A 13168-nucleotide genomic window follows, 5' to 3' on the forward strand; every position below is an offset into this window, starting at 1 on the left:
TTATTGGTACAAAGTTTCCCCTTGTCTTATGTCGAAAAACAAAATAAGAAAAGTGCATTATTGCCCGTGCTGCCTGGGTTGGCCTGGGAGTTTTTTTTCCCCCTTTTATTTTATTTTTCAAAAGGCCACTTCCTGTCTGCCCTGGAATCATGGAGGAGTTGAAGGTGCTGCAGCAGCAGTGTAGCATCTAAAACCCTGAATATTCTTCAACTCTGGCAACGAGCTGCAGGTCAACCTGAACCCTTTACTGTGCAGGATGGAGGTCACAAAAATCTTAAACTGATTTTTAACTTGAGTGTTTTTTCTATTTCTTCTAGCTCTAAATTCAGCGACTTTTTAACCTAGCTTCTGCATTAGCATCGCCCGCCCCTCCTTCACCGCCCCGCGAGCTTTGGATATTTTTGGTTTTTGTTTACATGTCGAGTCCCCTCTTTAGGCTAACCACCCGTGGCTCCTCTACTTCTCTTCCTGCGAGTCTGAACAGAGCAGCTTTGTCACATTCGCTCAAACTAATAAAAGGGGTGATGCATGCGTTTGGAAAATGTGTCGCCTTGACAATCCGAGCTGGTTTACAGTTTCTCTTAAAGCATCTGGAGTTTTAAGGGAAAGGGAGGATACAAATAACTTGATAACACCTCATTCATAAAGGGGATGAACTGTCAAAAGGGGTAGAAGATATAGCAATGTTACATGCCTTCTCAAAATGCACGCTGTGTTAACCTGGCGGCAAAGCTTTCATAGAGAAAAAAAAAACACCATCTCCTTAGCATTTTAATGCTTTGACAGAATATCTTAACTGCTTTTTTTTCTCTTTGTGTGTCCGGTCATGTTTGTTTTACACCTCCAAAAGCAGCTGTTCTTGTGTTTTTGTTTTTATAATGAGCTCTGAACAATGTATGTATCCTCTAATATGCCAAATGTCTTTTATAATGTAGTTTTCATGCACTGCTAAACAAAACAGGGCAGAGTGAGAGGCAGCTTTAAACAAATAAAAAAAGGAGTGTGGAGCCCTTCTCTGTCGCACTCAGCCTTACTTCTCCTTAAGACTATTTGGCTGTTTGCACTACAGAGCGCTAACCTTTCTATTTCTCTCACATTTCATCCTCACTCATGTTTTTTTGTATGTACATGTGGAGTTTTCTCACCTTTTCCCCACCTTCCTTCCTTTTGTTCTTTTTTAACATGCAGCCTGTTATGCTTAGCTTTGCAGTTCACTTTTTGTTTTGTCATTTCCCCTCTCCTCCTCCTCCTCTTCTTCTTCGTCACGTCCTTTCACTATCTTTCACTTCTCTCACTGTATCTGTGTATTATTCTAGTAAATGGTAAGCAGAGGTGTCATTGTGGTAGTATACTCAGTGCTCAAAGGGTTGCTGATGGTAGAAACCTGTGCCGTTTGTAACATTTAGCAATAACGTCAAAACAAAGGGGACGGTTTTTTTGATAACATACGTTAGTTTGTTTTTGTACATATTGCAGCTCCAGATCATGCTCAAAAATCTGTATGTCATTAAAAGAAGAAAAAAAAACGAGAAAAAAAACTTGCAATATTGGCATAAAAATGAGAAATAAAAAAAAGTGATATAAAAGTCTCGGTTTGTGTATGTTTTTAATCGTCACCTGAAGCTTAAGCAAGTATGGATTTACACTTCACTTTAAATATTTCAGCAAAAATAGCTTCCTTTTCCTTGTGTAAAGACTTAACTGAGCCATATTTTATCTTTTCTCCCCTCCAGTGACGGTTAAACGTCTCCCAGCGGCTGCAGTGTGAAGGCGGGTCAGAGCTTTGGGCGTCCACTGAGCCCAAATGGAGCTCTTATCCCTGGGAAGAAGTCCCAGCAGATTCCCTCTGTTCTTTACATCCCCTGAAAGCTGTTAAAAGCTCCAAGCTCCTCTGCCCCGAGTCTGCATACTAGGCAATCAAGGTCAGCTATTAGTTGATGCGTTGTAGACACCGTGTACATTACAAACCAGTACATTTACTGGGATTATGTTTATACATTCAGTTATGAGCAAAGTATCATGCAGCAGAACAAAACACTTGAAAAATACAACATTTTCCATTTGGTTAAAAGAAACAATTTACACAACATACTGATACAGAGACACAGAATATGTTGCTACATCGATGCTGCTATATTTAACAGGACGAACCGCGGCTAATGCCAGGAATTCACTCTTTGAAGAGGAGCTGCAGGTGTTTAGAGTCCCACATATTGATAAGGCCTCTCCAGTTCACATTGTACACACTGTACAATCCCTTAGGTAACCACACACACACAGTGGGTCAAGGACGTGAGCAGAACTACTTGTGCAGTGGGGGATTTTTGTTTTGAAGCTACTGAGTAGGTTTACACTGCAGCGTACCAGGCAGTCACTGCTGAAGATGACAAATAGTAGCCTGTTTACAAAAGTGAGATTGTTTCTGGCACATAGGGGAAGCCAGTAGCTACATGATTAAAAGTCACAAATATTAATGCTGCTTTTGTGATTTCGTGCACTGTATTTAAAAGACAAATGTAGCTTTTGAGTTTGAAAAGACAAAAAAATAAACACGAAAATGTCTTACACCTGCATTCATTCTAACAGCCAACAGGAGGCGACACCTGCTGTTGCAAAAAAAGAAATCTGATTAAACTCGAAAAGCACTCGGAGAGCGCATACCTCCGCCAGGCCATCTGTTTGTCTGTCTGTCTGTTTGTGTGTGTGTCCGTTTGTCTGTTAACAGCATAACTCAAAAAGTCATGGACGGATTTTCACCAAATTTTTACAGGATGTCCGGACGAGCAAAAGTAACAATCGATTAGATTTTGGAGGTGATCCGGATCACCGTCTGGATCCAGACAATCGATTAGATTTTGGAGGTGATCCGGATCACCGTCTGGATCCAGACAATCGATTAGATTTTGGAGGTGATCCGGATCACCGTCTGGATCCATTGGGTTTTTCTGTCTTCCACCAGAATCCAAATGTCTGACAATTGTGGAGAAACATTCAAAGGCAATACTTGTGATCTTAATATTACAGTACAACTGTAAACACTTCCGGGAAGTGTTTACAGTTCTCTCAATTGGACAGAGACCTTCAAAAAAAATCCTGGATCCAGACGGTGATCCGGATCACCTCCAAAATCTAATCGATTGTTACTTTTGCTCTTCCGGACATCCTGTAAAAATTTGGTGAAAATCCGTCCATGACTTTTTGAGTTATGCTGTTAACAGACAAACGGACACACACACAGACAGACAGACAAACAAACTCCGGTGATTACATAACCTCCTGGCGGAGGTAATAAAAGTCTATGAGAAAATGACCCAACTTCTTCCTTGATCTGCTACCTCAGTAAATGTTTTCCTATTAAGTTTATGGTCTCAATCCCTAGTTTCAAGACTCCTTCAATACAGCATGATGTTTATTTAGTAAATTATCGTCCATTTTTGAGTATAGTAGATGATCAAGCAGTGACTACCTTGTGATTGGCAGGTCACTGCTGTATCGTATAGTGTCCTCAAATTCCTATTCAGATCACACTGCTCACTTTTGGTGTCAGGTTTGAAAAGATGAAGGCAGCCAAGTTCCAAATTTAAATCCACAAACCAATGAGTGATGTCTTAGATGCGTTGTATGTCTAACACGACTTTGAAGTATTTCTGAATAGAAAGGCAAATGTTAGTTGTGTAATCCATTACATTAAACAACAAGAGAGGCACTCAGAGAGCACAGTACTCCTCCAAGGCTGCTCAGTCACTGCATAATTTCTGACAGATAATATCTTTAATAAAAAATGACCTTGCGCTGAGCACAAGCGTGTGCTATGCATGTGTATGTTTTGTACGGATACCGAATTGCGTGACCTAAATATGTAGGGGACAGCAGGAATTGATGGGACTCAAAACACCTCGACAATTTAGTCAACTGTTCCTTGTATGATTTCCGACAGAAAAGTCCACAGCGGTCGATTTGTAATTGGATCACAATCATGTTATGTAGTGTTCACTTGTTGTCATAGTTACAGTGATGCCATGCCACCATCTTGCAGTGATACAGAAATCTTTAACAAATCCATGAAACCAGACTGTAAGCTGCATCGCTGCTAAAATCTAATGACTTGGTCCATGTGTCATTTCTGACCTTCCCTGAAAATTTCATCCAAATCTGTTTGTCCGTTTGTGAGTAATGTTGTGCAAAGACAGACGAACAGAGAGACAAACGTATGCCAATCATAACTCTACCGTGTTCCTTGGCTGAGTAATAAATGGTCTCACATGTTGGGGAAAATAGGATTGTCAGCATAATTTATGAAGCTAGAGTCAGGAGACGCTTAGCTTAGCATTAATATTTTTTGTAAACAAACAAGTAAAGTGTTTTACATTTCTTTCTGACCAGCAGGAGGCGACTTCTCTTGTTGCTTAAAGAAGTCAGATTAAATACAAATCCAGGCAGAAAGGACTCACTTCTTATTGATATGTTACTTCAGTCGTTTTCTTAGTGAGTTTTATCATTTCAGTTGGTAGCATCAAGTTTGTTTTCATATTCCATGATGTTAATTTGTAAATTATAGTCCTCTTTAGTGGAAAACAGACAATACATCAAGGTTTAGGATGTGGCTCCCTTGTGATTGACAAGAACCTCAGTTTGTTTTTGTTTTTTTTCGATCAGATATACTCATTCGCTCTATCCAGTTTCAGGACACCAAGATGCCAAAATAGTAGTATACAAACCCATCTGTGACTTTATTGATCTTTTAGATAAAGTCTCTGGATCAATTCTTGGTGAAACTTTCTTTAAACCTGCCTTCATGTTGAGAGTTAATGTCGTGACATTTTAGCTGTATTACTACACAATATGATGGATTACACAAGTCAGGAAGGTCTCATAATATATTTTCAGAAATGACTAGTAAGACAAAGCATGCGTGACCTGTACAGTCTAGCTATTAAAGAAATTGTGACAATATTCTTCTCCACTTAAACAACTATAACAGTAGTTCTTTAAAGTCACATTGACTTTGAAGGTATTTCTTTGACTTTGACATAAACTGGGCAAACAACTGCAGTCACGTCTGCAGATTAGCTAGCAAGAAAACCTTGAACTGACATTGTTGAAAACATCGAGTGAGCCAGACCTCGGTGTTTTCATGAGAGATATGTAAGAAGATGCTTATCCTTTTGTGTTAACCTTTTGACACTGATTAACTTGAAAAGTAGTTACGTGGTTTCTGAAAGACTTTCTAGTGCCTGCTCAGTTACAGATGCAGTAAAATGTGGTTAAATATGAAAAAAGGATAGGCTTTTTATCTTTCTGTCAGACTTGTGACCCCTGAAGCCATATATGATCAGGTATCACTTAGCCACTTTGAATGCTCCAAGCTTTACGGAAACATTTGGCCTTGTTGATGTGCTAGTAGAGCACTGAATGTGCGCCAGTTCTGCTCCACAGACAATATAACGTACCCATGTCATGTCACACTTGAGCTAAAGCGACATAGCTGCTCATAAACTAGTCCTATAAGCACTGTGAGGGCTTTACGCTAAAATAACACACCACAGATTCCTTCATGTGTTTGCACTCAGGCCAGTACTTTCACACAGACACATCAGTCCAGTCTAAGTCAACTCACTCCAGGCTGATGCACGGATGCCGGTGTACGTGAAGCGTGTGCTGCCTCCACTTGGCGGGGTGTGACCATTCTGCTCAGGGATCTTTGGCCCCGATCTCGATCTGCTCACTTCCCCTTTAGTCATTCTGCTTCCAGACGACCTCCCCGAACCGCCTCTGCTGCTCCTCCTGAAGCAGCTGCAGCAGGTGAAGGTGGCCAGCATGCCCTGGCGGAAACGCTTGTTCATGAAGCAGTAAATGATGGGGTTGACGCAGGCTGAGGTGTAGGACAGCAGGTGGATGAAGGAGATGGGCGCACCGGTCAGACGGTAGGCCGAGCGCCGATCGAAAGCCTGCCACGCGTTGACCACGAAGACGGGGGTCCAGCACAGGAAAAAGAGAAAGACAATGACCAGGAGCATGCGGATCACACGCTTCTTGGCCATCAGGTTGGATGTAGAGCTGCTGCTGCACACACGCCCCATCATTGGCTTGCTGCTGGAGTTGGGAAAGTTGCCAGTACTGACCGTTGCGCTCTTCTTTTTAGACGGCTGCAAGTAACAGCCATCACTGTCACCTGGTTTGATGCTGCCAGTGCTGGATTGTCGGTCTGTCAGGGAAAGGAACATGAAAAGAGTGCAGCATAAGAGCGCAAATACGACATCAAAGCCTCCATGAGTTTAAAAGTTAGGGCCTCGTCTGCCACTTAAGGCCTAGAAATGGTAGGCATCTCAAAGGGACTTTAATGGATTAAACTTATCAGGCTGTCTGGATGAGTCTGATGAATGTGAATGAATCCTTTCAACAAGTGCTGTGTAACCGAGCCCGAGTGGTTTCTTCCTACTTGTCCAAACACCATTAAAAACGCACCAGTAAGTCACATCTTTGGGCTCGGTGACTTGGTCCTTCAATGCGATTAACATGGGCACTTCAGTTTGTTATAAATTGGAAATCCTTGCTGCAGCAACAAATGTTTATTAATCTGCAGCTGGAAATAGTCCCAAAGAAATGCATTTTTTATTCCTGTTTTGGTGATGTTTGCTAAAAACCGCAGTGTTCAGCTGCTTCTGCTGCATTTTTAAAAGTGAAAAAGTGCTGAGAAACAAAAATCATTGCTCTGTTGTTCTTTTTAAGTAACTTTCAATTTTCTTACCTCTGCTTGATCTCCTGTTGGACATCTCAAACCTGATGCCGCGAAAGAGCTCCAAGGAGATGAGTCCATAGGCTGTCATCATGACAATCCCAGGGATCAGGAAGAGCAGTAACAACAGAGACACATACCTGCAAGGAACACAGTTTGTCTATTCATTGTATATCATTTAAAATAACATTGCTCTGTGAACCTCTACCTTTAATTTGTAATCTATTGCATTTAATTAATAGTTTTCCTTTGCCTTTTTAATGACATTGTCATTTTCATTCTGTAATTATAATCCTGCCTGTAAAAGCATTTGTTTAGTGTTGTTTTTAAACTGAAAATCATGTGCTTTTACTTTGAAGGGTCCTATCTATGTCTTTCCAGACTTGTCTCTCACCAGCAACTCCAGGCTGAGAAAATCAATAAAGAGACCGCTGGAACTGACAGCTGGCTACTTTTTCTGACATCCTGTCTCAGCATGTGAGTGTGAAGATGCCTCAGCGGCATTCTGAGGTACGACTCTCCCTGATGGATTCATTTTCAGCTCACCAGGACTGCTGGATGGTGTCGTTGGGCCACACCAGCCGACACATGTGCCCGGTGCTGTTGTTGAGGCGGGTGAAGGGCTTGAGGGTGCTGGAAATGGGGTAGGGCAGCATCAGTATGAAGGAGGCCACCCAAGTTGCGGTGATGACTTTAGCAGCGTGGGACTTTGTCTGCCACGACCTGGAGGTCAGTGGGTTGCAAATGGCACTGTAGCGCTCCAGGGAGATGGCCACCAAGTTGAAGGTGGAAACACTTACTGAGACCCCTGCACAGAGCAGAAAATTAGAATTACACAGTGAACAGAATTTTTAGAAACTTATTTTTCTTTAGAGGAGTAGTCTGCTGTCTTGCTGAGAGTTATCGATGCATGCGGTGTCTCAAATGTTATTCTCAACTGAGTGGATTCCTGTGAATGACGCCTCCAGTTGGGACAAGAACTTGGAAAGTCGACAAAGATATCAGTACCTGTCTTGACAAGTCGCTGAGGTTATATACACAGAAACATACTTCAGAAAATACATTTTTGACTGATTATAACAAACTTCTGACTAGTGCTGCAAATTCATATATAGTGCATTTCTTTATGCTAATGTAATTTTATTTGTAAAATGGCATTAAGCTGTAACCAATCCTTCGGTTAGAAAAGTTGTTTATTAGCATTAACCCTAACTACAACTCAGGTAACACAGTCTTTTTAGTTATCGATGTGTTTTTGCTTTGTTTCGTACGAACCCACAGAAGTCAGCGGCCATGTTGGAAAATAAGTACTTCCTGTCTTGCTTAGAGTTATAAATATATTTACATGGTGCTGGAATAATTGTAAAAATGATATCTGACAGAAAAAAATAACATAAATGCCCTCTCAGGTCAAATTTACATTAAACTGCATGATAAAATCACATCTTCACAGTAAATTTACAGCTGCAGTCAGAAGGTTATTAGCTTTGCGTAGCATAAAGAGAAGGAACAGTGGAAAAGAGCTAGCATAATTGTCCACAGGTGAAAAACACCACCCAACACTTCTTAAGTTTCCTGAATAATACGTCACATCTCATTTGTTCAAGACATTCGAAAACCAAACTGTGAAAATAAGACATTGTGGTTTTATGTGCGATGAAGCTAACGTCTTAGTTAACACACTTACAATAGTGCCAACCTATAGTCTGCATGTTTCTACCATTTGGGGACGCTAAGATGTGAAGATACCATTCTCATTTAGCTATAGCTCGGAAAAATTAGCTTTACCATCTTATGTAAAAACACTGTTTTGTCGTTTTGTTTGTTTTTTTACTTAACGTGGCTTACCTTAACTTGCACCTCACTATCATTCCACGATACAGGAAAAAAAAATCCTTATATTGGGTAGAGCTAAGCTAAGGATGCAGTTTGGGATTTGTCTGGTGAAATATTAACTCACAGGGAGATGAGCACTGTCATTAAAATGTGTACTTCACAGAAAAAAAAAAAAAAAAAAACTATCAAAGTCTTTGTCCAAATTCTCAGTGTAGTAGGTTGCTAGCTTTGTTTCCTGTTGTGACGGTAATTTTGACATTAACAAGCCTGTCAATGAAGGAGAGGAAAAAGCTAACTCAAATGAGCTTCCACTTGTGAATAAGACTTAGCATAAATTAACTTAAACTATATGTCACTAAAAATAAACCGTTTTAGTGGTTAGTATAGTAGCTTTCACTTTTGTAGAGCAGATATTTCAACTGCTTTGACAAAGCTAGGCTAGTTTTTTGTTCATGCTAAGCTAACTGCCCCTGTGCTGTAGCTTCACGTGTAAGGGAACAGTCACTCCAGTGGTATTACTCTTTTTTTATTAACCATTAATCCATTTTTTCCCCCTCCCTCGTGCGCTTTGACGCTCCCTGTATGGTTCACGTCCAACACAACCTGACACTGTTTACTGTAATGTTTGTGATGCTGCTGGCACATTAATGTTTTGTCACATTAACTTTAACTGCTGAGCGGCCACAGAGCACATCCTGCATGGTCTGTCAGCGGTCCCTCTCTCAGTCACAATAACAAGAATCAGATCTATAAATACACTTAAAATTTTGTTTTGTACAATTCGAGAACGACGGCACGTAAACAGATAAACACGAGGACAAATGAAGCAATAATCCTGGAAGACAGCGCTCTGGTCTCAGCGAGCGTCTAAATGGAGCAACAGGAAGAAAGGAGAAAAATGAAAATCGCATTTCCTAGCGGACCCGTAATTGGATGAAAATGACATATTAGTGTTGGGTGCAGCATCTGTAATGACTGCACCTTATTACAAAGCTCCCAGTAGAGGCTTTCTGAGAGGTACAAGAAGAAACATGGGGAATTTGTCAGAATCACAAGCAAATTAAGAGCCGGGAGGAGCTGATTCACATCCTTGATTGGATTGACTCATCTCCTTTCGAAGCTGTCTGGATGAAAGAGTCCAAATACTTGAATAAAAAATAAATGAAACAATGAAATAAAGCGGAAAACACGTTTATTGTGACATGTAAGTAATGTATTTGTCTGATACGCTTTTATGCATGCATTTCAAATCTTCCATTAACTGTGGTTTCTGCAGGGTACTGTGAAGTAATTTGGAGATAATTTAACCTGGGAATTGGTAGAAATGTGGGTGAGTAACCAACAGCAACACAACAAACACAAATTCTACAGTATGTTCTTCCAGTTCTATTTTGAACTGATTTACCTTGCTTAGCATATAGCGCTCTTTACTCTTAGATGCACAATTCAGACAGAGGAATAAAATTATTTTCTGGTACAGTAGATTAGCGATTACTTTAAAACAGTACATAAAACGATCAGTAACAATTTGTGTCTTGTGTGGTTTATGCTTAAATTAATCTTCTCTGTCTTCCTCAGTAGATTTTGCAAAATCTCAAGTTGAATTATGCAAAACTTGATGTTCACACATACACTACCATTCAAAATTTTGGGGTCGCCCAGACAATTTCATGTTTTCCATGAAAACTCACACTTATATTCATGTGCTAACATAATTGCACAAGGGTTTCCTAATCATCAATTAGCCTTTCAACACCATTAGCTTGCACACCATTAGCTAACACAATGTAGCATTAGAACACAGGAGTGACGGTTGCTGGAAATGTTCCTCTGTACCCCTATGGAGATATTCCATTAAAAATCAACCGTTTCCAGCTGGAATAGTCATTTACCACATTAACTATGACTAGATTGTATTTCTGATTCATTTCATGTTATTTTCATTGAAAAAAATGCTTTTCTTTCAAAAATAAGGACAATTGTAAGTGACTTTTGAACGGCAGTGTATGTTAAAATCAGGTTTAGTGGAAAGTATATGAGTTGAGATAATGAGTTGAGTTAATGAAGTTGACATTGCTGTTTGTGGAATGCTGTCCCACTCTTCCTGAAGGGCTCGGTGAAGTTGACAGATATTTTAGGGAACAGGGTTAGTTTGTCAGACACGTCCACCCAGAGTGTCATTTGACAAATTGTGTGTTGTACCATGCAGTCCAAAAAGATTCCTTGGACGATAAATGCAAAATCCCTGCATCCGGCACGCTCTTGTCCTTTTCTTGTCGTCTGTGGCATTGCACCATTTGAATAAAGCTACATTTTAAGCTTGCGTTTTATAGTCACTGATCAAAGGAGTGTCTGTACTGGTCGTTGTCCTCCTGGATGAAGAATCTGTCACAACTTGAACAGCACTTTTTGTGCACATTTGGCTAATTTAACCCCTTGACAGCAATTGTTGCGAATTCACATCATACCTCTTTCACTCAGACTGCAGCTGAGATAGCGTATCCATTCCCCCAATGTCGGTTTGTGCATATTCTATACGCACCTCAGAACCTTTTGCAAGCTCTGGTTTCTCTTCGGAGTGGGACCTAATTATTCTATATCTGTTATTATTATTATATATCTGTGTATCTATGTTCTATGTGTAATAGATACATTAACAATCTCCACATATTTTAGCATCAGCTGGAAAGCAAAAACACACTTTTTTAAATTTAATTGTAAATAAATTCCCTTTTCTACCTATAATATAATAGAATATTTTTTGTTTACTCGTGCTGCAAATACGCCTCCAGGTAAAAGCGCATTCTTAGAACATGTTTCCTTTCAGCAGGACTGTTATAGCTCAAGCTCATTAAACCATCAGGAGAATTTGAACACACGGGAAAATTAATCTTGGCCTCAGATGTCTCAGATTTATAATGCGATGAATAATTATTTATAGACATGGAGAGTGGAAACATTTTGGGAGATGGCAGAAATGGGTGCATTCGTGTGAAAAATTGGCATATTTATACTCAGAATCTGCAAATTCTGAAGTAGCTCGAGAAGAAGTCATCACTCCTAAGAGCTGGAAAAACTCATAACGGTTTAAAATAGTGTATCATGTACAGATCTGAGCTGCAGTGTGTCAAATCCATCTCATACATCCACATACCCATGAAGTACATGACCAGCTTGCATATGCCAGTGCCGAAGATGAAGTTCCTCATGAGGTTGGGGATGAGGGTGAAGGGGATGCAGACCAGGGAGACCATCAGGTCGCTGGCAGCCAGAGACAGCAGGAACAGGTTGGTGACGGTTCTCATGCGCCTGTTTCTCACCAGGACGGCGATGATGAGGCTGTTGCCCAGGATGCTGAGGAGGAAGATGAGGCTGTAGAGGACGATCCGTACGGTCTGATTGATGTCTGAGAGTGGGGAACGGACACACACAAGTGAATGCAATATGTATTTGTATATATTTTAATTAATGTACATTCTATAATTAAAAATCTCTCCAATATTGGTAAAATAGCACTTCTTACACAGCAAAATGTTGCTCAGTATTTGCATTCGTATCTCTCAGTAAGAACACTGCATTGGATTTCCAAGGTTGCTGGTTTTATGTCCAAAAATGCACCAAGCTCATGACTCTGTGTTCTCTGTTTTGCGCCTATAAAGTGTATATTGGCATTTCTGTTCACTTCACACATGCCGAACTCGTGCACAGAGACAATATTATGTATAACTACCAACAATCAGCAGGCTATTAGCTTCATGGAGGACCTGAGCCATATGCGTAATGCGCACTGACGCATGGAAAATGCCCAAAGCTGCCGCTCTAATGGCACAAGCTGGAGTCCGATAAATGTATTTAGACTAAAATAAATATCAGACTTTACAACATAAATGTCTACTTCTGGACAAGATCTCACGTATTTGATTGCATTACGCGACTGAATCCACTGTACCTTTATGTTCTGGTGGGGGGTCCTGCTCGCTCTCGCAATCGGAAATATTCTTGATGCCAAGACTGCACAAAATCTTGTTGAGATCAGTTGAATTTACGAGGAGGTCATGTATTGTAAACGTCTCCATTTCGCTTTCTCTCCTGTATAGCCTCAAGTGAAATCAGTCATATGAGCAGCAACCGTCATGCTCATTCAAGGAAGAAAAAAAATGCTCTGAAGGACGGGATTTGGCAAAAAATAAAAATAAAAAAAATAAAAATTCAAATGTCCAAAGATGATTTTTGAAATGAAGCGATGAGGAACTAGAGGAGTTGTCTCTGCAAGTTCCTGTGCGCACTCGCTGCGGTGCGCTGCGCTCCTCTGGCGCTCAGTATTTCCAACTCCTGATAACATGTGGAAGGGTCGTTCAGCCCGCCTATAGAGCCCCCTCCCTTATTTCCTTTTATAAATCACAAAGTGGGAAATCATGGCAGTAACAGAGACATGCAAAAGGGTTGAAACATTTGCCGGTGTCATAATAGAATGTTATTTCCTGGATCACATACAGAATTCAGAAGATTAAAGCCACAAATTCAGAGTTGGACATGCACCTACATTCTCATGGCTCTTTCATCCATGCTATTGCCGACTGTGGCATTTCATGAGGA

General features: G+C 40.5%; 1 protein-coding gene across 1 annotated transcript; it reads right to left on the reverse strand.

Moving 5' to 3' along the window:
- Positions 1-1587: 1587 nt before the first annotated feature.
- On the reverse strand, positions 1588-13117 carry cckar (cholecystokinin A receptor). The gene is made up of 5 exons (XM_022204425.2): positions 12522-13117; positions 11727-11978; positions 7283-7544; positions 6749-6876; positions 1588-6205 (listed from the first exon to the last, which is right to left on the reverse strand). The coding sequence occupies exons 1-5, from the start codon at positions 12646-12648 to the stop codon at positions 5604-5606; spliced, it is 1371 nt and encodes a 456-aa protein (XP_022060117.1). The 5' UTR covers positions 12649-13117; the 3' UTR covers positions 1588-5603.
- Positions 13118-13168: the final 51 nt, after the last annotated feature.

This window comes from Acanthochromis polyacanthus, chromosome 23 (assembly GCF_021347895.1).
Source record: "Acanthochromis polyacanthus isolate Apoly-LR-REF ecotype Palm Island chromosome 23, KAUST_Apoly_ChrSc, whole genome shotgun sequence".
In the NCBI taxonomy this organism is placed as follows: Eukaryota; Metazoa; Chordata; class Actinopteri; family Pomacentridae; genus Acanthochromis; species Acanthochromis polyacanthus.

Coding starts and splice junctions, on each gene's coding strand:
- cckar (XM_022204425.2), bottom strand. CDS start 12,648: ATGGAGACGTTTACAATACATGACCTCCTCGTAAATTCAACTGATCTC. Junction 6,877..7,282: donor GACACCATCCAGCAGTCCTG/GTGAGCTGAAAA, acceptor TGTTCCTTGCAG/GTATGTGTCTCTGTTGTTAC. Junction 6,206..6,748: donor CAACAGGAGATCAAGCAGAG/GTAAGAAAATTG, acceptor TTTCCCTGACAG/ACCGACAATCCAGCACTGGC.